Source organism: Bos grunniens, chromosome 8, assembly GCF_055505025.1.
Source record: "Bos grunniens cultivar Pamir isolate PY7600 chromosome 8, Bosgru_T2T1.0, whole genome shotgun sequence".
NCBI lineage: Eukaryota > Metazoa > Chordata > Mammalia > Artiodactyla > Bovidae > Bos > Bos grunniens.
Genome location: NC_141172.1, coordinates 8649584 through 8677364, shown reverse-complemented (window position 1 = coordinate 8677364; position 27781 = coordinate 8649584). Strand labels below are relative to the sequence as shown.

General features: G+C 37.2%; 1 protein-coding gene across 4 annotated transcripts in view; it reads left to right on the top strand.

Annotated features, from left to right (window-relative positions):
- Positions 1-27781, top strand: part of FZD3 (frizzled class receptor 3) — a 97960-nt gene that overhangs the window by 36609 nt on the left and 33570 nt on the right. For 3 of the 4 annotated variants that reach the window (XM_086414819.1, XM_086414821.1, XM_086414820.1), the window contains one exon: positions 11713-12730. In XM_086414819.1, coding sequence (XP_086270945.1) covers positions 11713-12730 — 1018 coding nt within the window. Of the gene's footprint in view, positions 1-11712; positions 12731-27781 lie in introns of those variants that run through there. The other variant, XM_086414822.1, reaches the window with a different exon arrangement.

Genomic DNA, 27781 nt, shown 5'->3' with positions numbered 1-27781 from the left:
GTATGTGTGGTGAGCACTTAGTCATGTACAACTCATTGAGACCCCATGAACTATATATATAGCCCACCAGGCTCCTCTGTCCATGGAATTTTCCAGGCAAGAATATTGGAGTGGGTTACCATTTCCTTCTCCAGTGGATCTTTCCGACCCCAGGATCAAACCCACGTCTCTTGCGTCTCCTGCATTAGCAGGCAGGTTCTTAACCAGTTGAGCCACCAGGGAAGCTGTTAACTTGGGTAAGGGCTATATGAATATATTTAGTCAACAGTCATCAATTCAGCAAATAATTTAGTCAACAGTCATCCATTCACCAAATATTAATTGAATGTCTTCCATGTGCTAGACACTATTCCAGATAGTAAAGATGAGTAGTGAACAAAATGTGGTCTGTTCTTATGGAGCTGCAGTTCTAGTGATGGTTTCAATGGTAGGATATAAATAAATAGATAATGTCAGATAGCAGTGAATGCCAATAAGAAAGAATAGAGCTAGGTGATAGTGATACAGTATGGAGACATTAGGGAAGTCCTTTTTAATAAGGAGACAGTGGAAAAGGGATGTGAATGAAATGAGAGAACAAATGTTACAGATATCTAGGGAAGATCAGTCCAGGCAGAAGAAGCAGAGCAACAAGTGCAGAGGCTCTGAAGTGGAAGCGTGCTGGTTATATTCACAGAACAGCAGGGGCACCACCCTTACCACAGCCATGTGAGTAAGGGAGAAGGGAAGGAAATACGATCAGAAAGCACTGGGGTGGGGGGATGTCTTTAGAGCTCCTTTATGGAATTTGGATTTGATTCTGAGTGAGTTAGAAGATTTTGAGCAGAAGAGACATGATCAAGAGCACAGGGGTGGCATGTCTTTAAAGGATTACTCTGGTTCTTATGTACAAATGGAGATGAACTAGAAGCCACTCCAGAAATCCAAGGATGAGGTACTAATAGCTCAAACTGGGTGGATGCTGTGGAGGACATGGAAAGTTCTCAGATTCTAGATACGTTGTGAAGTCGAATGACAGGAAGTGCTGGTAGGTTGTGAAGTGGATATGACAGAAGCAGTTTCAAGGAGGACCCCAAGGGTTTCGTCCTGAGCAACTAGAATGGGATTACCATTTATGAAAATGGAGAAACTAAGGAGTGGAAATCAAGAGTTTGGTTTTGGAAGGATTAAAAAGTAAGGAGTATGTATATGGTGAATTGGAAGTTGGATGTACAAATATATCCATTCATATGTTTATATCAGTGTTTATGCACACACATATTTCTGAAAGTGCTTACCTCTTGTGCTTACAGTTCATGCACTCCTCATGCCCCAGCAATACTAAACACACCCTGTGCGAAACCTCTGTGCCTTTGCTTGCATTTTTTGTTAGAATACTGATTGCCATACTGCCAGTACTGGCAAATACTGATTCAAAAATCCTGTGTTGAGGGATTGACATGAAGTCTTTCATAATTTTGATTGGTTCATAAAGTCATGCTGCTGTATCTTGTATTGTGTTTACAAGTTTGTGCCTTCTTTTGGACTCAAGGATTGAGTGTTTTTTAGGTGTTTTTCTTTTAAAGCCCTGGCTTACTGCAGAGTTCTAATAAATGCCTCTGTGCAATAAGTTTCTGTCATTTGGTTTTATAATCCAAGCCCTGTAAAGAAAATGGTTTGTATTAATCAGCTTCAATATAAGGTTATACATGTATTTGGCAAACTTAATATCAGTGATAGTTTATTGAGATTAATCAGCTTCAGTATAAGCTTATACAGGTATTTGGCAAACTTAATATCAGTGACAGTTTCTTGGAAACTATTTGATCTATGTAACTACTGAATATTTCGTTGATGGGAGTCTGAAGACTTAGAAACTGATGCTGCCAAGAAAACTGAAAATGCAGGAAGTTCATAAGAACAGTACTTCTGATCATGTGAGAATGTCTGCAGCACATCCCTGTTTTTTCTGTACTGTGCCTGTGATACTTTCTCAAGTCTGGAAAATTGTCAAAATGCAGATTTCTTGGGCCCTAACACAGGCATAATAGAATTGGAGGTGGTGAAGAATGTCTCATCCTCTCCTACCCTTGCCCCATGTCCATAAGTTTATGTCTGTTTCTCCATTGTTGCCCTATAAATAAATTCTTCAGTACTATTTTTCTAGATTCCACATATATGCATTAGAATACAGTATTTATCTTTCTCTTTCTGACTCACTTCACTCTGTATAATAGGTTCAAGGTTCATCCACCTCATCAGAGCTGACTCAGATGCCTTTCTTTTGATGGCTGAGTAATATTCCATTGTGTATACGTACCACATCTTCTTTATCTAGTCATCTGTCGATGGACATCTAGGTAGCTTCCATGTTCTAGCTATTGTAAATAGTGCCTCAAAGAACAATGGGATACATGGGTCTTTTTCAACTTTGGCTTCCTCAGGGTATATGCCTAGGAGTGGGACTGCTGGGTCATATCGTGGTTTTATTCCTAGTTTTTTAAGGAATCTCCATACCATCTTCTGTAGTGGCTGTATCAATTTACATTCCCACTAACAGTGCAAGAGCGTTCCCTTTCCTCCACACCCTCTCCAGCATTTGTTGTTTGTAGATTTTTTGATGATGGCCATTCTGACCGGTGTGAGGTGATATCTCATTGTAGTTTGGATTTGCATTTCTCTAATAATGAGCAATGTTGAGCATCTTTTCAGGTGTTTGCCATCTGTATGTCTCTGGAGAAATGTCTGTTTAGGTCTTTTTCCCACTTTTTGGTTGGGTTGTTTGTTTTTCTGGCATTGAGTTGTATGACCTGCTTGTATATTTTGGAAATTAATCCTTTGTCAGCTGTTTCATTTGCTATTATTTTCTGCCATTCTAAAGCCTGTCTTTTCACCTTGCTTATTGTTTCCTTTGCTGTGCAAAAGCTTTCACGTTTCATCAGGTCCGACTTGTTTACTTTTGTTTTTATTTCCATTACTCTAGGAGGTGGGTCATAGAGGATCTTGCTTTGATTTATGTCATCGAGTGTTCTGCCTATGTTTTCCTCTAAGAATTTTATAGTTTCTGGTCTTACATTTAGGTCTTTAATCCTTTTGGAGTTTATCTGTGTGTATGGTGTTAGAAAGTGTTCTAATTTCATTCTTTTACATGTAGCCATCCAGTTTTCCCAGCACCATTTATTGAAGAGCCTGTCATTTCCCCACTGTAAATTCTTGCCTCTTTTGTCAAAAATAAGGTACCCATAGGTGCATGGGTTTATTTCTGGGCTTTCTATCTTGTTCCATCGGTCTATATTTCTGTTTTTGTGCCAATACCATACTATCTTGATGACTGTAGCTTTGTATTATAATCTGAAGTCAGGAAGGTAGATTCCTCCAACTCCATTCTTTCTCAAGACTGCTTTGGCTATTGGGGATCTTTTGTGTTTTCATATGAATTGTGAAATTTTTTGTTCTAGTTCTGTGAAAAATGCCATTGGTAATTTGATAGGGATCGTGTTGAATCTGTAGATTGCATTTGGTAGTACAGTCATTTTCACAATTTTGATTCTTCCTACCCAGAAACATGGAATATCTCTCTCTGTGTGTCATCTTTGATTTTTTTCATCAGTGTCTTATAGTTTTCTGTGTACAGTTCTTTTGTCTCCTTAGGTAAATTTATTCCTAGATATTTAATTTTTTTGTTGCATTGGTGAATGGGATTGATTCCTTAATTTCTCTTTATGATTTTTCATTGTTAGTATATAGAAATGCAAGTGATTTCTGTGTTTTGATTTTATATCCTGCAACTTTGCTAAATTCACTGATTAGCTCTAGTCATTTTCTGATACTGTCTTTAGGGTTTTCTGTGTACAGTATCATGTCATCTGCAAACAGTGTGAGCTTTACTTCTTCTTTTCTGGTCTGAATTCCTTTTATTTCGTTTTCTTCTCTGATTGCTGTAGCTAGGACTTCTAGAACTATGTTGAATAATAGTGGTGAAAGTGGACACCCTTATCTTGTTCCTGATCTTAGGGGGAATGCTTTCAGGTTTTCACCATTGAGAATAATGTTAGCTGTAGGCTTATCATATATGCCCTTTGCTATGTTGAGGAAGGTTCCTTCTGTGCCCATTTTTTGAAGAGTTTTAATCATAAATGGCTGCTAAATTTTGTCAAAGGCTTTTTCTGCATCCATTGAGATGATATGATCTTTTTTTCAATTTGTTAATATGGTGTATCACATTGATTGATTTGCATATATTGAAGAATCCTTGCATTCCTGGTATAAACCTAACTTGATCATAGTGTATGAGCTTTTTGATGTGTTGCTGAATTCTGTTAGTTAAAATTTTGTTGAGGATTTTTGCATCTATGTTCATCAGTGAGATTGGACTGTAGTTTTCTTTTTTTGTGTTGTCTTTGTCTGATTTTGGTATCAGGTTGATGGTGGCCTTGTAGAATGAGTTTGGAAGTGTTCCTTCCTCTGCGATTTATTGAAAGAATTTTAGAAGCATAGGCATTAGATGTTCATCATGAGAAACGCTGGGCTGGAAGAAGCACAAGCTGGAGTCAAGATTGCCGGGAGAAATATCAATAACTTCAGATATGCAGATGACACCACCTTTATGGCAGAAAGTGAAGAGGAACTAAAAATCCTCTTGATGAAAGTGAAAGAGGAGAGTGAAAAAGTTGGCTTAAAGCTCAACATTCAGAAAACTAAGATCATGGCATCTGGTCCCATCACTTCATGGAAAATAGATGGGGAAACAGTGACAGACTTTATTTTTTTGGGCTCCAGAATCACTGCAGATGATGATTGCAGCCAGGAAAGTAAAAGACACTCCTTGGAAGGAAAGTTATAACCAACCTAGATAGCATATTGAAAAGCAGAGACATTACTTTGCCAACAAAGGTCCGTCTAGTCAAGGCTATGGTTTTTCCAGTGGTCATGTATGGATGTGAGAGTTGGCCTGTGAAGAAAGTTGAGCACCGAAGAATTGATGCTTTTGAACTGTGGTGTTGGAGAAGACTCTTGAGAGTCCCTTGGACTGCAAGGAGATCCAACCAGTCCATCCTAAAGGAGATCAGTCCTGGGTGTTCATTGGAAGGACTGATGCTGAAGCAGAAACTCCAATACTTTTGCCACCTCATGCGAAGAGTTGACTCATTGGAAAAGACACTGATGGTGCGAGGGATTAGGGGCAGGAGGAGAACGGGATGACTGAGGCTGGATGGCATCACTGACTCGATGGACATGAGTTTGGGTAAACTCCAGGAGTTGGTGATGGACAGGGAGACCTGGCATGCTGCTATTCATGGGGTCACAAAGAGTTGGACACAACTGAGTGACTGAGCTGAACTGAACTGAAATGATTGATAGAATTCTCCTTTGAAAACATATGGTCCTGGGCTTTTGTTTTTTGGGAGATTTTTGATCACAACTTCAATTTAAGTGCTTGCAATTGGGTTGTTCTTAACTTCTATTTCTTCCTGGTTCAGTCTTGGAAGATTGAACTTTTCTAAGAATCTGTCAATTTCTTCCAGGTTATCCATTTTATTACCATATAATTGTTCATAATAGTCTCATAACTATTTGTATTTCTGCATTGTCTGTTTTAACGTCTCCTTTTCATTTCTAATTTTGTTGATTTGATTCTTCTCTCTTTCTTTCTTGATGACTGGCTAAAGGTTTGTCAATTTTATCTTCTCAAAGAACCAGCTTTTAGTTTTATTAATCTTTACTATTGTTTCTTTCATTTCTTTTTCATTTATTTCTGCTCAGATCTTTATTATTTCTTTCCTTCTACTAATTTTGGGGGTTTTCGTTCTTTTTTCTTCAGTTGTTTAAGGTGTAAAGTTAGGTTGTCTATTCGATGTTTTTCTTGTTTCTTGAGGTAAGGTTTTATTGTCATAAACTTCCCTCTTAGAGCTGCTTTTGCTGCATCCCATAGGTTTTGAGTTGTTGTGTTTTCATTGTCATTTGTTTCTAGGAATTTTTTAATTTCCCTTTTAATTTCTTCAGTAACCTGTTGGTTATATAGAAACATGTTGTTTAATCTCCATGTGTTTGTGTTTCTTACAGTTTTTTTCTTGTAATTGATACCTAGTCTCATAGCATTGTGGTCGGAGAAGATACTTGATACGATTTCAATTTTCTTAAATTTACTGAGGTTTGATTTGTGACCTAAGATGTGGTCTAGCCTGGAGAATGTTCCATGTGCACTTGAGAAGAAGGTGTATTCTTCTGCATTTGGATGGAATGTCCTGAAGATATCAATGAGGTCCATCTCATCTAATGTTTCATTTAAGACTTGTGTTTCCTTATTAATTTTCTGCTTTGATGATCTGTCCATTGGTGTGAGTGTGGAGTTAAAGTCTCCTACTATTCTTGTGTTACTGTCAGTTTCTCCTTTTATGTCTGTTAGTGTTTGTCTTATGTATTGAAGTGCTCCTATTTTGGGTGCATAGATATTTATAATTGTTATATCTTCTTCTTGGACTGATCCCTTGATCATTATGTAGTGTCCTTCCTTATCTCTTGTAATTTTATTTTAAGATCTACTTTGATATGAGGATTGCTACTCCAGCTTTCTTTTGCTTCCCATTGTCATGCAATATATTTTTCCATCCTCTCACTTTCAGTCTATATGTGTCTTTAGGTCTGAAGTGGGTGTCTTGTAGACAGCATATATATGGGTCTTGCTTTTGTATCCATTCAGCTAGTCTGTGTTTTTTGGTTGGAGAATTTAATCCATTTACATTTAAAGTAATTATTGATATATATTTTTCTATTGCCATTTTCTTAATTGTTTGGGGTTGATTTTTTAGATCTTTTTTCTTCTGTTGTATTTCTTGACTGTATAAGTCCCTTCAACATTTGTTGTAAAGCTGGTTTGGTGGTACTGAATTCTCTTAACTTTTGCTTGTCTGAAAAGCTTTTTATTTCTCCCATCAATTTTGAATGAGATCCTTGCCAGGTACAGTAATCTTGGTTGTAGATTTTTCCCTTTCAGTACTTTACATATATCCTGCCATTCCCTTCTGGCCTGCAGAGTTTTTGCTGAAAGATCAGCTGTTAAGTGTATGGGGTTTCCCTTGTGTGTTACTCGTTGCTTCTCCCTTGCTGCTTTTAATATTCTTTCTTTGTGTTTAGTCTTTGTTACTTTGATTAGTGTGTGTCTTGGCATGTTTCCTTGGGTTTATCCTGTATGGGACTCTTTGAGCCTCTTGGACTTGATTGACTATTTCCTTTTCCATGTTGGGGAAGTTTTCAACTATAATCTCTTCAAAAATTTTCTCATACCCTTTCTTTTTCTCTTATTCTTTTGGGGCCCCTATAATTTGAATGTTGGTGCATTTGCTATTGTCCCAGAGGTCTCTGAGACTATCCTCAGTTTTTTTCCATTCTTTTAATTCTTCTAGATCTCTGTTAATTGATTCTTGCATTTTCTCCATTTTGTTTTCAAGGTTTTTGATCATCTGTACTATCATTATTCTGAATTGTTTTTCAGGTAGTTTGTCTATTTCCTCTTCATTTATTTGGAATTCTGTGTTTCTGGTTTGCTTCTTCATTTATGTAGTATTTCTCTGCCTTTTTATAATTTTTTTTAACTTGTTGTGTTTGAAATCTCCTTCCCAGGCTTCAAGCAAAGTTGGAATTCTTTCCTTGAAGAAGGTTGAATTGTTTGTTTTGGTTTCTGCCCTCCAAAGGACTGATGCTAAAGCTGAAACTCCAATACTTTGGCCACCTCATGTGAAGAGTTGACTCATTGGAAAAGACCCTGATACTGGGAGGGATTGGGGGCAGGAGGAGAAGGGGACGACAGAGGATGAGATGACTGGATGGCATCACTGACTTGATGGACTTGAGTTTGAGTGAACTCTGAGGGGTGGTGATGGACAGGGAGGCTTGGTGTGCTGCGATTCATGGGGTCTCACAGAGTCGGACACAACTGAGCGACTGAACTGAACTGAAGGCTGGTCCAGTGGTTTGTGTAAGCTTCCTTTAGAGTGTGATTTGTGCTGAGTTTTTGTTTGTTTCTCCTGTGATGGATAAAGCTGAGTGAGGTGGTAATCCTATCTGCTGATGATTGAGTTTTTATTTTTGTTTTGTTTGTTGTTTAAATGAGGCGTCCTGCACAGGGTGCTACTGGTGGTTGGGTGACGCTGGGTCTTGTGTTCCAGTGGTTTCATTTGTATGAGTTCTCACTATTTGATACTCCCTACAGTTAGTTCTCTGGTAGTCTAGGGTCTTGGAGTCAGTGCTCCCACTCCAAAGGTTCAGAGTTTGATCTCTGGTCAGAAACAAAGATTCCACAAGTGGTTTGTTATGGCATTAAGAGAGATTAAAACAAATATCCAAAAATGAGAAACAAAAGATGAACCCCAGACAAATGGCAGTTACAAAATCACGCAAATAATAATTAAAATAATGGAATATACATATATACATATATACCCATGAGCAAAGTCAAAACAGTCCAACAAAAATACAGTAGATTGATCTGGCAAACAAAGGAAATCAAAAATTACATTTACCAGTTAAGAAGAAAACTAACTAAAGCACAAACTGGAAAACAAAACTAAAGCAAGGTGCCAAGTGGGGAATAAAGCAATGAAAACAAAACTAATAAATATGTTGAGAGGAAAGGAAGGAAAGAAAGGAAATAATGGATATGCAAATTTAAATAGAGATAAATGAAGATTTATATACTTTAAAGATTAACTGCAAGGGGAAAAAAAACAGGGAAGGCAAAGAAAGGGATAAATGTACAAAAATACAGTAGGTTTAAAAAAATTAAAATTATAAAAAGGAGAAAAGAAAAAGAAAAAAAAATGGAAGAAGAAAGAAAAAAGGAAAACTACACAGAACTGCAAAAGCCCAATGTAGAGGCAGAGGTTTATAACATTAAAAAGTGGGACTGAGTGTACACATATACATATACACCCATAGGCAAAATCAAAAAAGTCCAACAAAAATAAAGTACAATAGATTGATCCAGTGAACAAAAGAAACCAAAAATTATATCTACCAGAACAAAACTAGCCAAAGCACAAACTGGAAAACAAAACTAAAGCAAGGTGCCAACTTGGGAATAAAGCATTGAAAATAAAACTAACGAATATGTTGAGAGGAAAGGAGAGAAAGAAACTAAAGAAAGAATAGATATGCAAAGTTAGATAAAGGTAGGTAAAGAAGATTTATATATGTTAAAGATTAACTGCAAGGGGAAAAGAACCGTAGGAAAAGCAAACAAAGGAATAAATGTAGCAAAATAAAAATAGGTTTAAGAAATTAAAATTAAAAAAAGAGGAAAACTCTACAGAACTGCAAAAGCCCAGTGCAGAGGCAGAGGTTTATAACAACAATAAAAAATGTAACTAAGGAAAAAATAAAGCTCAGAAGCTTATTTGGATTTCATAGTGCCAGTAAAATCGACAGCTACAGCAGAGGGGAAAAAAGGGTGGGGGAAGGAAAAAAAAATCCAAAAGAATCTACAGAACAAGTCAAAAAATAATAATAATAAATGTTTTTCTGGAGTCATTGCTGTCCGCGTCCTTTCCCTCGCTGGGAGTCATAGTCCACTTTACCTCCCTCGGATGCCCTCCAACACTGTGCTGATCTCTGAACCTGCTGTGGGGCAGCTCAGATTCTAATCTGGTCCTACTCCTGTGTGTTCTTGCTTCCAGTGTCCACAGCTATCAGAACTAGTGAGTGTTCTTTTGTGGGAGCTCTCAGTGACCTTTTATATATTCCATAGACACAGAGTCTGCCTAGTTGATCGTGTGGATTTAATCTGCAGCTTGTACAGCTGGTGGTAAGGTTTTAGGTCTTCTTCCTTAGCTACACTGCCCCTGGGTTTCAACTGTGGTTTTATTTCCACCTATATGTGTGGGTCCTCCACTGGGGTTTGCTCCTGTGGCTGCCCTGGAGGGCTTGAGTTTGCCCCTATGAGGGCCAGGTGTGGAGGTGGTTCAGCTGCTTGGGTCACAGGGGTTCTGGCAGCACCAGGTACTCAGGGGAGTTGGTGGCTAGGGCAGCAGGAAATACAGTGCTCTAGAAGGGCATGGCAACCAGTATTGGCCAGTACGCTCCAGTGTTCTTGCCTGGGGAGCCCCACTCCCTGACAGAGAAGCCTGGTAGGCCACAGTCTACAGGGCAGCAAAGAGTTGGACATGACTGAAGTGACCCTGTGGGCATAGACGCAAGACTTTTTTTGCCTGTGGCAGCTCTGCCCCAGTGAGAGTTGAGCGTGAAGGTGGCGCAGCTGCTTAGCTTGCAGGGACCCTGATGGCGCCAAGTGGGCAAGGACATGGACTGCCTCCGCTGCAGGAGTTATGTCCCTATCAGAGTCTTTTTTTGAGCCTCTTGTAGCTGGCGATCAAAAGGCCTCTTTGGCCATTCTCTCTCTGTAGCTCCGCCTGTTCAGGCACTTAGAGGGCTACCTTGCCTGGGGTCCTTCTTCTGTTGTTCGGTGTGTCAGGCACACAGAGGGGCCCTCCTGGCTGGGATCCTAGTCTGTAGGTTGGCGCCTCTGGCACTTAAAGTGGCACCCGGGATGGGGTCCTACTCTGTAGTTCAGTGTGTCAGGCGTTTGATGGGCCAGCCTCTCTATTGTTCAGCTGCTGATGCTGGCGTGTGGGGAGAGAGAGGCTATGGTGATGGCTCCATCCCCGTGACTCGGCAGTATCGCCTTGCTTCCATGGCTGCCTACCTTTCCCCCACAGGCATTTCCCACCACGATCTCCTCCCTCATATCCCCTCAGTCTGTCTCTTCTCCCTCACATCCCCTCAATCCATCTCTCCTCAGTCAACAGCAGCTTTCGCCCTGGGGTTGCTCCACAGTCCCTAAACTCCAGCTCCCGGCTGCTGCGCCTTCCAGGGGACCAGTGTTCCTGTCCGGGGTATGTGTGGCTGCTGCAAGGACTGTCTGATTCTCATTCCATTTAGGCTGCCACAGATCAGCTGTTTCACTCTCGGCCTTAGATGTTTCTCCTCTGACTCAGACAGTTGTCCCCATGTGGGGATCAGACCCCTGCTTCAGTTCCCCCACCAGCCGAGGGCAGGTCCAGTCCTACTAACACTCCTGTTTTTCCCTGTAGTTCCTTCATCCTACCGAGTTTTGCGTGGTTCTATATATTCTTTTCCACTGGTCAGGTACTCTTGCCCACTGTTAGCTGGTGTTCTGCATGAACTTCTGTGTCTAAAGATATATTCCTGATGTATCCTTGGAGAGAGATGTGCTCCATGTCCACCGACTCCTCCGCCATCTTGTTCTCCTAGGGAAGATTTTTACCTCTTATTTTTAAGAAAGTTCTATTTGAGTCTAGGGTAAATTGAGGACTATCTTGTAATTAAACATTAAAAAAAATAACTTAGCTACTATTCCTCTGGTGCTTTTTATTTATGTATGTTTATTTTATATATATACTTATTTATAGTTTGAAATCTTACTGTAAACTGTGTGTCCTAAATAAATAGTATTAATTACACTATTTATTATTGGCTATGCCTGTTTTAATAAAGAGTAATATTTTTGAAGCCAAAACAAAATTAAGTATACATTTTTCGGTTTTCTGCCAACTGTGGAATATCTCAGTATGTGACCCACAAGCAAGATATTTGCATTATTTCTTTGACATATTGTAATGTTCTCCAAGGACATAAGCATAAATAAGCCACAACTGCTAAATGTGGAAATCCAAATCATTAGGTTCCCAATAAGTAAATGATTCTTGTCTTGTGTTTTAGGTTCCCAGATTGTGACGAGCCGTATCCTCGGCTGGTGGACCTGAATTTAGCTGGCGATCCTACTGAAGGAGCCTCAGTGGCAGTGCAGAGGGACTACGGCTTTTGGTGTCCCCGAGAGTTGAAAATTGATCCTGATCTTGGCTATTCCTTTTTGCACGTGCGTGATTGTTCACCTCCTTGTCCAAATATGTACTTTAGGAGAGAAGAGCTTTCATTTGCTCGGTATTTCATAGGATTGATTTCAATCATTTGCCTCTCTGCCACGTTGTTTACTTTTTTAACTTTTTTGATTGATGTGACAAGGTTCCGTTATCCTGAAAGACCCATTATATTTTATGCCGTCTGCTACATGATGGTGTCATTAATTTTCTTTATTGGGTTTTTGCTTGAGGACCGAGTTGCCTGTAACGCATCCAGCCCTGCACAGTATAAGGCTTCCACAGTGACCCAAGGATCTCATAACAAAGCCTGTACCATGCTTTTTATGGTACTCTACTTTTTTACTATGGCTGGCAGCGTTTGGTGGGTGATTCTTACCATCACGTGGTTCTTGGCAGCTGTGCCAAAGTGGGGTAGTGAAGCTATTGAGAAGAAAGCCTTGCTGTTCCACGCCAGTGCGTGGGGCATCCCTGGAACGCTGACCATCATCCTTTTAGCGATGAATAAAATTGAAGGTGACAATATCAGTGGCGTGTGTTTTGTTGGCCTCTACGATGTTGATGCCTTGAGGTATTTTGTTCTTGCACCCCTCTGCCTGTATGTGGTAGTTGGGGTTTCACTACTTTTAGCCGGCATTATATCCCTAAACAGAGTGCGAATTGAGATTCCATTAGAAAAGGAGAACCAGGATAAACTGGTGAAGTTTATGATCCGGATTGGTGTTTTCAGCATTCTGTATCTCGTACCACTCTTGGTTGTAATTGGATGCTACTTTTATGAGCAAGCTTACCGCAGCATCTGGGAAACAACGTGGATACAAGAACGCTGCAGAGAATATCACATTCCATGTCCATATCAGGTAAGGGAAACCTTGTTCTAAATTTCAGAATATTTAACAGTGTAAAGAGCTAATCTTAGCTGTTTTTTTTTTTTTTTAACTCTTCATGAAAAACCTGAACATTAAAATTTTGAAGTGAAGTTAATGAACAGATTTATTGTAGTAAGAATGTCATACACACATTTCTGTTAACATCTTCCTTTTAAAAGATAACTTTCGTGAGTCCAGGCCATGGGCTTATAAGCACTTTACTTGTGTTATCACAAAATAGTTGCTTGTTGATTATTTAGAAGTCTGCAGGTTTGAGGGGAAGATGTTGATTAAAAGTGTCTGTGGAAATTTTTCTGATACTTAGAATGGGAGTTTAACAGTTTTGAAAAAAAATTAGAATGCATTTGTACAAACAGTTTCTTTTAGTTGGTCCTAGTTTTTCTTTTTTGCATACTGAATATTTTGTGATTTACCTTTTAATTTAAAGAGATCGGATAATCATAGAATTTTAGATCTAGAAAGGACCTTAGAGATGATTTATTCAAGTTCCCTCTATAATTTAGAGTTCTTAAACATCTATCTCATTTGAGGCTTAGAAATGTTAAATGACTTGCTCACTTTATTAAAGTACTTATGCATTATAGATTACTTCCGTTTACTTGTCTCTTTCCCCTCATAGACAGTGAACTCTAAGTGCAAGAACATCTTTTTCATATTTTTTGAAAGCACGTTCTATAGGTTAGTAGATGATGGCGTTGAGAATGGGAATGTGTAGATTGAGAAGAAAAGACATTTTTAAGAAATGTTCCAGTTTTACTGGAAACAAGGAGTGTGTGATTAGCACATAGTCAATTCTCGTAAATACTTGATGACTGAAAATGCCATTTCCTTTTTTATTTTGTAGTATAAATAATTCTACACAAAATTACATTCTTATTGTATAAATATTAGCTACTGGCTTTTAAAACAACCTATAATTGAGAGACCAGAAAAAATGAATAATTGAAATTTTATTACATTTCTTGATAGAATTGCTTATTAAAAACTCTTAATATGAGTTTTCAGGCCTGAAGCTAAGTAATCAAATTTTGCCTCTAATGAGAGAGAAAGAGATGGTTGAATTACATCATATGCTTCTTTATGTAAGGTTTCTAGGATTCCAAATATATATTATCTTAGGACTATAAAAGAAATAATGTTTGGCTCTGAAATAGTGATCTGAAAAATACCAGCCCTCAAACATGTAAATTAATAAATTAGAGTAGTTGGGACGCCACTATTTTCAAGACATTCCTAAGAATCTTTTAGCATCTTTAGAACCAGTTTGAGCTATACAAAAATGTGTGTGTGTGTTCATTTCTTTACAGTCATAGGTTCTATAAGTGTTTTTTATTTCCAGCTTACAGAAATAATGTTGGATTTCCAACATCCTAAAAAGAATAGAAAATGGTATAATAACTAACATAGTTATTAAGCTATAAAGTCTGGGTCAGGAATCCTGGCTTCATATCTAACTCTTATTATTTACTAGTTTTATAGCTTTTGATCAACTTCATCTCTTTCCACTTCAATTCCTCATATGTAGAATGAGTAATGGAATCTCATAGAAATAGAAGAGTAATCGTGTTAGATAGAAACAGTAGAATCTGTCTCCTAGGACTGTCTTTAGGCATCTACATGCAGTTAGAAGTGTATCTTCTGTATAATAAGTGCTCGAATGTTAGTTCTGTTATTCATTTTTTCATTTATTATTGGTGCTGTTACTGTTATTTACACACACACATACGTACATAAAATTTTTTTTTAAACCGTTCAGTACCAAACTTTAGCAAATGCCATGTTTAAGTTATTGAGAATATACATGACAGTATGTGTACCACTAACTTGTTCATTTTAACTGCAGTAGAGAGATTGAATGGACAAATATACTTTAATTCATTTACTCATTATTTTGCTGATGGACATAGAGTTCCCAAGCGTTTTACTATTGTAATACCTATCTTCCTTGTACGTGACCAAGAATGTTCATGGGGTGTGTACCCAAAAGTGTAGTCGTGGCATTTCAAGTGGTTATTTTAATTTACACTCGCAGTATGGAGTTGGAATTCCCCATTTCACACCATCTTGGTGTTCTCAGGCTTTTAGGTTTTTGTCAACCTTTGAAACAATATCTCAAGCCTGTCTTGATTTTTGTTTTTATGTTTCTTATGCCTCGGTGTTTTCATGTTTATTGGCTGTTTGGGGTTTCTCTTCTGTGATTCGCCTGTTTGTTGCCTCTGTCCACCGCTCTGTCAGGTTATTTGCCCTTTGTTGTTATTCTTGTTATAATTCTTTGTCAGTTACTTGCATTGCAGATACCTTATCCTGCTCTGTAGCTGGTCTTTTCCCTTTGTGTTTTCTTTGCCTCTTGTGTTTTAAGAAATCCCTCCCTACCTCTAAAAATCATAAAAATGGTCTGCTGTTTTTTTCCAGCAATTTTTTAAATTTGATTTTTTAATTCACTGCTCTAATCTTTTGAAATTCATTTTTATCTATGTTATGAGTAACAATTTTAGTTTTTCATATGAATGGTGCTTCTTGCACCGTTTATCAGATAGCCCATCTGAATGGTAATGCATTGCTGTAATATACAAGTTCCGTTTTTAGGTTCTCTTATTTACTGCTCTGTTTGAATAACCTTGTTTCAATCCCACATTTCCTCTACCTTATGCTTCTTCAAAATTATTTTAACCGTTCCTGGCACTCTTCTGTTTGAATTTTAGAATAATTTCTTCAGGAGAAACAGTTTGTATTTTGTTGAAATTGTTTCAGGTTTTAGATGAATCCAGGGAAAATTGCTGTCTTTGTGACACTGAGTTTTAGTATCGTTTTGTTTCTTTATGTATGTATTCATTAATTTGTTCCTAGGTACCCTACAGTTTTTGTTTCATTTGTGAATGAGATCTTTTCTCTGTTACATTTTTCAGTTGGTTATTGCTGGTCTACAAGAATGCCACTGATTTTTATATATTGACCTTATATTGAGCATCCCTGCTGAACTCTTCTGTTAGCTCTAATTGTGTATAAATTCTCTTATATGTTCTTTGTAGAAATCCTGTTGCTGCAAGTAAGGCCAAGTTAATATCTCACATTCCAGTTCTTATGTTTTATTTAAGATTTTTGTGTCTATACTCATGAGAGATATAGACTGTGATATTAATAGTTTTTCTTTTCTTGCCATGTATTTTTCCTTTTGGTGTCAAGGATGTAATAGCTTCATAAAGTGAGGTCTTTTCCTCCTGTTCTTTGAAACAGTTTTTTACAATGAATACGGACTGCCTGCTCTTTGGAAGAGTCGGTATATCATCCTGTAAAATCCTGTCATGGTATCTTTGAAGTAAAGAGAGAGAAATTTCATCTTTCCAAACTGAAATTCTGCAGTTCCCCATTTCTCCCTGTCTCCTGGCCTTTGGCAACCATTGTTCTACTTTATTTGTCCATGAATTTGACTGCTCTGGGTACCTCGTATTAATGAAACTCAAACTAGAATTTTAATATTAGTTTTCATTCAGGATTTTACTTCAGAGGAATTTTATACAGACTTGTAAATTGAGCACCAGAGCTATTGAATTCCTATTTGAAGTAATATCCATACATAATTGAATAAGATTTACTATTACTGAGCATGCCTAAAAGAATGCTTGTTAAGTTTTGATGATAATTCCTCATGAGAGGTTTTTTAAATGTATTAAGCAATGATGTTATCCTTGAGGTAGCCTCTGCACTTGTCTTAGAGAACGTGATATTTGAATATATGTTCACATGAATATCAGTGCGGTTGCTTTGTAGTCATTTCTCAAATTAATGAAACTCTCAAACATTTGAAAAATCAGAATATGAGGTAGTTGATCACATTGTTTCAAAGTACCCAGTTGGGTTTAAACTAAATTGCATGTATTTAAGTCCATGATTTGAAGAAAAGTGGGCTTGTGTAAAGTATTTTAAAATATTTAAAATGAATGTCGTTGCTGAAAACAGGAATTCACTGCTTGGCTTTTAAAATACTTTACACCAACTGTTTTTTGCAAGAACACTTTTTAAAAGATGTGTATTAACTAATTTGGAAAAGTAATACCTGAAAAGAGTTGGTCATGAAATATAGCTTGAGTTTTCAGAATTCTGTATATTTTACATTAAAATCAGTGAAGTTTATTCCTAGAATATGTTTCATCTTATGTATTATTTAAACAGCACAGTAATTTTCCAGGTACTTAGTGTTGTTGTTTTTTTTTTTTTTTTTTCTTTTAAAGTATTTCCTTCTATTTATTTAGGGGCTTCTAAGAGGCTCAAAGCATTTTATGAAAGAGTTACACATTTCAAAGTTTGTTGATATTTCTAGAAAGCCATTCACATGTAACATATTTATTAAAAACTTGAGGTTTAAAGTCCTGTCTGTAACACTGAGTCTCAGTTTCCTCATGTAAAATATAAGGAATAATATGTTAAATATAGTAATATCTACCTCATAGGTGGCTGTGAAGATTAAATGAGAAAATGAAGTTAAGCCTCTTACTAGAATGCCTTGCACAAAGAAAAATTTCATTATTCTGTGGTTGCAAGTACATAATTCCTGAGGTTTAAAAAAGAATTGTTCTTATATTCTGTATTAGAATCATCATTTTGTCTTTTAAACATTGATTTTCAAAAGAAACTGTTTCCTTTCCTAAGGTTTCTCCCTTCATTTTTTTCTCTTTCATCCATCTAATCCAATGATGTAAGTCCCAAGGAATTTTGATACTAGAACCTGTGTTTCAATAATAGAAATGTGTTACCGTAATAGAAGCAGCTTAGTTAAACTGTCAAGTTCACATTAGAGCCGTTTGTAGAATTAAAAAAAACATTATTTGTGTAGAAAACAAACAAAAAACCCATTATTTCTATTTTCAGCCACAGAAGGCAGCCCGTCTGTTGTTTATCTAATCTTGATTCAGAAACATACAAAAATAGAAGATAACATGATATCTAACTTAAGATTTTAGCTTCATTTTCTGATAAGAATGTTTCCTCTTTACCAGACAATACCAAAAAGAATCAACATTGTTTATGAAAGGACCATAAGGAAATGGGTATGTTTCACCCTTCCAACGTTAGTGACAGCAAATAATTCTCAATAAATATATAATACGTACTACTAATCTTTTCTTTTTTCCTGCTACTAATCTTTAAAGTGGTAAGTATACTGCCTGTGACTTCCTAGCACCAAACTGCTTTTTCTTCAAAGTTGTTCAGTGCCTGTAATAGAGGGAAAGATGGAGAGTTACTGAACAAATATTCTAAGTTTCTTATAGGAAAATATTTTGAAATATTATATTTTAGAAGTATAGAATATTAAATTTATTTTTAAAGTATTCATACTGTTATGTACAGGCTGTAAAATGCTATCAAGGGGCACTTTTGGATAAACACTTTAAAATATACAAGTTATTTTGGCCTCTGCTAAACAGACTAAATAGCCTAAGCCGTGAGTTCCATTTTAGTCTTAACTGCAGATATATCTGGTGGTGGTGGTGGTGTTCATTCGTTAAGTTGTGTCCGACTCTTTGTGACCCCAAATAAACTGCAGCATGCCAGGCTTCCCTGTCCTTCACTATCTTCCGATGTATACTGTCTAGTGTACAAATGGTTTATACGTGTTTAGGAAAAATTCAGTGTTCTTGCCATAGTCTACAGCAGGGGCGCAGCACACTTTCTCTGTAAGGTCATATAGTAGATATTTTAGGCTTTGCCAGCCATTTGCTTTTTGTTGCAACAACTCAGCTCTGCTGGTGTAGTGCAAAGGCAGCTATCAGTCAGTTCAGTTGCTCAGTTGGGTCCGACTCTTTGCAACCCCATGGACTGCAGCACACCAGGCTTCCCTGTCCATCACTAATCCCCAGAGCTTGCTCAAACATGTCTGTCGCGTCAGTGGTGCCATCCAGCCATCTCATCCTCTGTCGTCCCCTTCTCCTCCCGCCTTCAATCTTGCCCAGCATCAGGGTCTTTCCCAATGAGTCAGTTCTTCTCATCAGGTGCCCAAAGTATTGGAGCTTCAGCATCAGTCCTTCCAATGAATATTCAGAATTGATTTCCTTTAGGATTGACTGGTTTGATCTCCTTGCAGTCCAAGGGACTCTCAAGAATCTTCTCCAACACCACAGTTCAAAAGCATCAATTCTTTGGCGCTCAGCTTTCTTTATAGTCCAACTTGCACACCCATACATGACTACAGGGAAAACCATAGCTTTGAGCAGTGACCCCACAAGAGAGTTGACCCAGACTTGCCTGTGATTGTCCAGGAGTCTCTGGCGGAGGTGTGGGTTGGCAGTGGCCTGCTGCAGGATTGGGGGGGGCACTGAGTGTGCCAATGCATGTATGAGACCTTTTGAAGGAGGTCGCCATTATCTTCATTACCTCCACCATGGTTTGGTCTCAGGTGAAACAACAGGGCAGGAACACAGCCCCACCCATCGACAGAAAATTGGATTAAAGATTAACTGAGTATGGCCCTACCAATCAAGAACAAGACACAGTTTCCCCCACAGTCAGTCTTTCCTGAGGAAGAGAAGCTTCCATAGGCTTCTTATCCTTATCTGTCAGAGGCTGGACATAATGGAAACCGCAATCACAGAAAAGCAGCCACAGACAATACATGAACAACTGCAAGTGTTTCAGTAAGACTTTGTTTACAGTGACATAATTGGGGCAGATTTGCTCCGTGGGTTGTAGTTTGCCAGCTTCTGAACTACAGCAAGCATTATTCTCTGTCACCTTTGATAATTCTCTTATTACAGTGGTTGGTGACCTATGGCACTTTTCTGTCCCATGGAATTTGTCACTGTTTCATTCTCGTTACTGCTTTTGAGGATCATCATTTTACTCTATTACATAATGGTATTAAAAATACTCAATAAAATTCTAGTACATCACTATAATAAAGATATGCCAATAAATCTTATTTCCAGTTGTCTTTGAAATCATACCACACCAGAAAAATTTGAGTCAAGGAAAAATGTGAGTAGTTTATGGGAATAGTAAAATAGAAACAACATAATGTAATGGTCATAGAAGCTTCTAGTTTCTAAGTATGTACTGTGCATCAGGTTCTGTACTCATTGAATTTATACACATTATCTCCTTTAATTCTCACAGTAGCACACTAAGATTGTATTCTGCTTTACAAATGAGGAACTGAGTCTTATAATTAAATACAACTTATCTAGATTCTTAAAGTAAGTGATAAAGCTAAGGTGTGAATTGTATTTCTGATTCCACAAACTACTAACCACCTACCTGATCATGTTGAATATGAAGTCTTCCATTTTATTTCCTCTGCCTGCCTGCCTGCTCAGTCGCTTCAGTTATGTCTGACTCTTTGCAACCCCATGGACTGCAGCCCGCCAGGCTCCTCTGTCCATGGGAGTCTTCAGGCAAGAAAGCTGGAGTGGGTTGGGGATCTTCCCAAACCAGGAATTGAACCTGGGTCTCCTGCATCTTCTTCACTGCAGGCAGATTCTTTACTGCTGAGCCACCGGGGTAACCCCTCTAGTGAATCACATATATTTTATCAGTGATTTTATAAAATGTGTTAAGGTAATTTGGCTTCCCAAGTGGCACTAGTAGTAAAGAATCCACCTGCAGTGCAGGGGATGCAAGAGATATGGGTTTAATCTTCCTGGGTCGGGAAGATTCCCTGGAGGAGGAAATGGCAACTCACTCCAGTATTCTTTGCTGAAAAATTCCATGGACAGAGGAGCCTGACAGGCTACAGTCCGTGGGGTGGCAAAGAGTTTGACATGACTATGCACACTGTAACTGGTTAAGGTCATTGAGTTCATTAATACTGTTTGTTAAAGAGCTAAGAAGTTTGTCTTAAAGTAGAACATTAGGAAAATAATTAAATATACTCAGGTTTCCTCAGTATGACTTCTGACAATATGTCTGAGTAGGAACATCAGCAAAGTCTGAACTAGTTAAATCTGGAAAGAACTCACTAAATGAGATATCATAGATCTAGCCTGATTGAGGAGAGATCTCCAAAGAGTCCCCCACTTCAAAAATTATTATAAATTGGGACCAGCCCAATAAAGAGCTATAGGGCTGGCTCATCAAGCAGGGGCTCTTAGGTGGATGAGATGGGAGAGGTCACACAGTGTGGTTGCTATTTATTGGTGAAAGGTGAACCTTGGGCCAGTTGGTAAGTTGAGAAAGGGAGCCAAGAACTCCCTTGCTAGCCTAAATCACCAGGGCCATACGCTGAAGTGTTGGCAGGTTAGTTGTGCCTCCTATCAGTCAGCTAGAACAATACTTTCTCCAGGATTCCTACTGATTGATTCACCAAAGAGCTCAAAATATAAAGCTACCAAACACATGAGAAAACAAGCCACTATGACTGTGAGTCACAGAATCAATAGAACTGCAGATACTGAAATTGTCAATTACTGAATGATAGAATATGTAAGTATGTAATGTTTATAGAAATAGGAAATACAGTCACAGGTTACCAATCTACAAAAAATTACTTGAAATAATAGATTTTTTAAAAAATCTAGAAACATAAATTTTGAAATGGAAACTCATTTGATAGAATTCCTGAAATATTTAATATGAAACAGCAATTTAGGCTGCTGTTTGAAGAGAAATGTAATGAACTGGTAGTAGGTGAAAATAAAACTATCCAGAATGCCATAAGAGAGACAAGGAAAATGTGAAAGTGATGTTAAGAGAAATGGCAGAATGAGAAGGTCGAATAGGAGTGTATGAGGTTGGCCACAAGATGATATGGGCTTTCTGTATGTGAATGAACTTTTTGGCCAACCCAATAATTAGATTTCCAGGAGGGAGGGAATTGAGAGAGTCTAGGAGAGACAATATTTAAAGAGATAATGACTACAGGTTTTCCACAACTGCTAAACACGTGAATTCACAGACCAAGGAGGAACTGTATACCACTAGCAGGATAAGTAAAAAGAAATCCACACTTCAGTGAAACTGCAGAACTCCAAAGAGAGGAGTCATAAAAAACAGTCTCAGAAAAGGGATCTTCTAAAGAAGACCAACAGTTAGAATGACAGCAGAGTTCTTAACAATAACAAAAGCCAGAAAACGGTATCTTCTAAATGTTGAGAGAAAAAAAACTTTTCAACCAGAATTTTGTACCATGTAAAACTCTTGTGGGGATGCGTGGCCAGATCGCCTTCACAGAAGGACAAGCCTCTCAGCTGCAGGGAGTGGGGTCGGTAGACATCCTTCAGGTGGAAAGCTGCCTTATCTGAGGTGGGCCTGCAACCAGCAATTCTTAGGTGAACTAAGAAGGCTTGGCCGTTGGCCCAGCGTAGGACCCTCTGATGGTCCTTATTTGCTCTGGAACTCCCTACCAGTTTGGCTGAGGCTTTTCTGAGAATGCATGGCAGGTCACTTTCTTCTGTCCAATTGTAGATACTGTTCCCGAATAAATATCTCACACCCCAAACTTCATCTCTGCATGTTCTGGAAAACGCCGATTTGTTCTCAAGAATAGACTTCATCTCTGCATGTTCTGGAAAACACCGATTTGTTCTCAAGAATAGAGATGAAATAAAGCCATTTACATATAAACAAAAACTCTTGAGTTTACCACCAAAAGATTTGTACGAACTACTAAAGGTTATATTTCAAGAAGAATGAAAATAATCTCATAGATAGTAGGAGATGCAAGAAGAAATGAAGTAAAGTTGTAAACATATATGTAAAGCTAAATAAATGTTTCTATAAAATACCAACAACAGTGTGTACTTTGGGGTTTTAAAAAACATCTAAAGACCTATAGAGGAAAAAAATACACCAAAAAAAAATACATATATAGACCAGAATTGGGTTAATGCTGTAATCAGCTATATCAGATGATCTGGGACCCCTGACAAATGCCTGCTCCCCATCCTCTTGGTTTTTTTTTTGCTCTTCTCATAGGCCTCTTGTTCTTAAGGGTTTTAAAATTTTTTGATGTTTTTTTTTAAATTTACTTTTTTGGATAGGTGATTTGTAATGTTTATAACGTTAAAAATAGTAAACATATATTGAGAAGCATTGTTCCTACTCTTGTTTCTCATGTTCTCAATTTTTGCCCCCTCTCCATCTCTACCAGTAACCACCAAATATATCAATAATTTCTTGAATGTATTTCCAGAGTTTCTTTTTCCACATGGTTTTGAAAAGTAAGTCATAATTATAAGAGCCTGTCACACACTAAGAGGTCACTAAATTTAGTTCCCTTCTCTCCATAACCTTCTTAGGACCTTAAGACCCAGAAAGAATAATTTTCCATAATTTTGCTACTGAATATCATATTTTTTGCTTTATAACATAAATTGGAACCATAAAACCATGTTTCATGCATGTCATATTCTTAATAAAAAGTTCATGGAGCTTTCCTAGCCTTGGCCTAGAACTAATTGAAAAGGCAAAGTATGTTTTAAAGATGTGAATATGATTAATAGAACCTTGCATGTTTTCTGGAAAGTGATTCTGGTGTTTCACAATATGATATCATAAAACTAGACAGTTTAGTTGTGCCTATTTTTTCCAAGATGCAAATTGTTTATTATTTCAAGTATTATAAAATGTGAGATTAGATTTTTTTCTTTTTATGGAGGAGAAGGCAAGAGTGGCTTTATTACTTTGCCAGGCAAAGAGAGAACACAGTAGGCTAATCCCCCAAGAACTATGCCCCACTCTCTGGAGATTAGTTTTTTTTTTTTGATTGAGGTGTAATTTACATATTACTAGTTTCAGGTGTGCAGCATAATGATTTGATATTTGTATATATTGCAAGTGATCACTGTAATAAATCTTAACATCCATCACCATACATAGTTAAAACGTTTTTTTTCTTGTGATAAGAACTTCTAAAATCTACTCTTAGCAACTTTCAAAACTATAGTACAGTATTATTAACTACAGACACCAAGCTGTACATTAAATTCTTATACCTCATTTCTCTTATGGCTTGAAATATGTACCTTTTGACCACCTTCACCCATTTCATCCATTGCCTACCCTTTGCCTCTGGCAACCACCAGTCTGTTCTCTTTGTAAGTTTGGTGGGTTTTTTGAGGCGGGGCGGGGGGGGAGTTTAAGATTATCTAAATGAGATCATAAGGTATTTGCTTTTCTCTGACTTAATTTCCCTTAGCACACACCTTCAGGGTCAATCCATATTGTCACAAAATGGCAAAATGACATCTTTTACAGCTGAATAGTATTCCATTGTATATGTATACCACATTTTCTTTATCTGTTCAGCCATCAGTGGACACTTAGGTTGATTCCATGTCTTGGCTGTTGTGACTAATGCTGCAGTGAACATGAGGTGCGAATATCTTGTCAAGTTTGTGTTTTTGTTTTCTTGAATACCCCAAAGTGGAATTGTTGAGTCATATGGTGGTTCTATTTTTTATTATTTGAGGAATCGCCATTCTCTTTTTCCATAGTGGCTATACCACTCTTCATTCCCACCAGCAGTGTACAGTGGTTCACTTTTTTCCACATCCTCATCAATGCTTGTTATGGCTTATCTTTTTGGTAATAGCCATTCTGTCAGTTGTGAGGTGATATTGTGGTTTTGATTTGTGTTTCCCTGAAGGTTAGAGATCCTGAGCACCTTTTCAGGTATGTGTTGACCATCTGTGTGTTGTCTTTGGAAAAATGTCTATTCAGAACTTTTGCCCATTTTTAAATTGGATTGTTTGGGTTTTTTACATTGAAATTGTATGAGTTCTTTATATCTTTTGAAAATAACTCCTTAACATATATATGATTCGCAGATATTTTCTCCCAATCAGTTAGTTGCCTTTTCATTGGGTTGATGATTTCCTTTGCTGTGCAGAAGCTTTTTGGTTTGATATAGTCCCACTTGTTTATTTTTACTTTTGTCACCTTTACTTTTTGTATCCAAAAAATTTTTTTTAAATCATTACTAAGACTGATGTCAAGGAGCTTGCTATTTGTTTTCTTCTGGGTGTTCAAGTCTTTAATCCATTTTGAATTAATTTTTGTGTATGGTAGTCCAGTTTCATTCTTTGACATGTGGTGTCCAACTTTTCCAACATCATTTATTGAAAAGACTGTTTTTTCCTTATTGTGTCTTCTTGGCTCTTTTATCAAAAATTAATTGACCATATATGCATGTGTTTATTTTTGGACTCTCATGTTGTTTGATTACTATAGCTTTGTAATACAGTTTGAAATCAAGGAGCATGAATGATACTGCCAGCTTTGTTCTTTTTTCTCAAGATTGCTTTGGCTGTTTGGATCTTTTGTTGTTCCATATAAATTTTAGGATTTGTCCTATTTCTGTGAAAAATGCTGTTGGAATTTTGATAGCAGTGCAAAGAATTTGTAGATTGGTTTGGGTAGTACAGATATTTTAACAATATTGATTTTTTCCGTCTTTAAGAATGGAAATCTTTCCATTTATTTGTCTTCAGTTTTTTTCCACTAATGCCTTATTTTCTTATTGTAAATCATGAGATTATAGGACAGTTTTGTGGAGTTTCAAAGAACTCATTTCTGAACATAGTCTTCCCTCTAACATAATCTTTCCATAGTTTTTTCAGGGCTGAGGAAGTTGATCTATTATTGTAATGTTTAGGAAAGTCTAAGCTATGTTTTCTGTTTCATTAAGCTAATTTAAATTTTTTCCTGGTTAATTTTCAGTTCGTATTTAGAGAATGGAAATTTTCAAAATTATTCACCTTCAGTTTGATTTGTTTTGAGAAAATAGCAGTTTATTACTTTAATCCAAAAAAGAAAGGTTATGCTTTTCACTTGATGAATGAGCATTATTTTACTGTGAATTCCGATTAATAGTTCTTTATGTACATCAAGATTAAGTGTAAATTCTTCAGTTTTTAATTATTTGTTTCCCAGTTATTGCATCCATTGTTGTAAAGTATATATGTACAGAATACTGTTCTGTTTTCTAGCTATTTCTAGTTCATAAGATTAAAGTGACATAAGAGTGATCCCCTCACTATAATTAGGATGAAAGTTCAAGATGTTGTCCTTTGCTTAATCAAATGTAACTTCTGAAGAAGTAATATTTTCTATTTCATAATGTCATCAAAGCAAGGGAATAGAATTGAGGTAATTATTATTTTTGTTTTCATTTTAACTTCTTGAGTGAATTTTGGCTTTAAGCCTTTTCTTACCTAATTTATGAGTTTTCCATGAGGTTCATTAAATAATAGGCACAGTATATCCAGATGTCATAATAAATCTTTGCAATGTTACTATTCTGTGGTGACTCTGAGAATGTATGCTGTGTACCAGTCAGTTTCTTCCTAATCAGTCATGCTGTCCTTTATTTCCTCTCGGTTTACTGAAACCATTTTCTCATCTTTTTCCCTGGTTAGTCTTTTACTTGGAAAATTGTCTATTCCTTAGATAATGGGAATAAAAATTTATTATTTAATCATTAAATTTTATCTTTTATTTATCTAAAAGTTGACATCACCCACAGTTTACAGCAGTCACTGGTAAAGTCAATTAGGATCTAAATTAACTTTCCTCATTGCCATTAGCCATTCTTGAATTTAGAAGACAACATTCTTTTAAGGTAGTCTCAGTGCTTGGAAAAGAAAATGAGATTATTTGCAAAATATCTGTAGTGTGGAGTTTATATTTTGTCATTTCCCCTGTTGATCGAAAGAAAGCTTGGAAGTTGAAATCCCAGCTTACTGTTTTTCACTGGGTTACAAACAAATTGGTGGTCCAATAATGGGAGAAGGTAAACTTAGAATAAAAGGAAGATAGATTGATAGGTACAGATCTTGTTAAAGAGGTGAATTACTAATTAGTTCTCTATTTACCTTACCTAGTGATGCTTAATTTCAAAACTACTGCCTCTCTGAAAGTAGCAAGGTATATTGAAATTATGGGAGCCTTGACCGCCTTTTTGTCCTGTATTCTTTTTTTAATTATAACTATTTCTGACATACAGGTATTTATACAAACACACACACACACATACACATTTATATGCATGTATATATTGGGTTGATCATAAAGTTCATTTGAATTTTCCCTGAAAAGTTACTGAAAAATCTGACCCAGATAATCACGATGGTGTGATCACCAGCCTAGAGCCAGACATCCTGGAATGCGAAGTCAAGTGGGCCTTAGGAAGCATCACTATGAACAAAGCTAGTGGAGGTGATGGAATTCCATTTGAACTATTTCAAATCCTAAAAGATGATGCTGTGAAAGTGCTCCACTCAGTATGCCAGCAAATTTGGAAAACTCAACAGTGGCCCCAGGACTGGAAAAGATCAGTTTTCATTCCAATCCCAAAGAAAGGCAATGCCAAAGAATGCTCAAACTACCACACAGCTGCACTCATCTCACACACTGGTAAAGTAATGCTCAAAATTCTCCAAGCCAGGCTTCAACAGTACATGAACCATGAACTTCCAGATGTTCAAGCTGAATTTAGAAAATGTAGAGGAACCATAGATCAAATTGACAATATTCGCTGGATCACCAAGAAAGCAAGAGAGTTCTAGAGAAACATCCATTTTTGCTTTATCAACTATGCCAAAGCCTTTGACTATGTAGATCACAACAAACTCTGGAAAATTCTGAAAGAGATGGGAATACCAGACCACCTGACCTGCCTCTTGAGAAATCTGTATGCAGGTCAAGAAGCAACAGTTAGAACTGGACATGGAACAACAGACTAGTTCCAAATCAGGAAAGGAGTACATCAAGGCTGTATATTGTCACCCTGCTTGTTTAACTTATATGCAGAGTACATCATGAGAAATGCTGGGCTGGAGGAAGCACAAGCTGGAATCAAGATTGCCAGGAGAAATATCAATAACCTCAGATAGATATGCAGATGACACCATCCTTATGGCAGAAAACGAAAAACTGAAGAGCCTCTTGATGAAAGTGAAACAGGAGAGTGAAAAAGTTGACTTGAGGGTCAACATTCAAAAAACTAAGATCATGGCATCTGGCCCCATCACTTCATGGCAAATAGATGGAGAAACAATGAAAACAGTGGGAGACTTTATTTTTGGGGGCTCC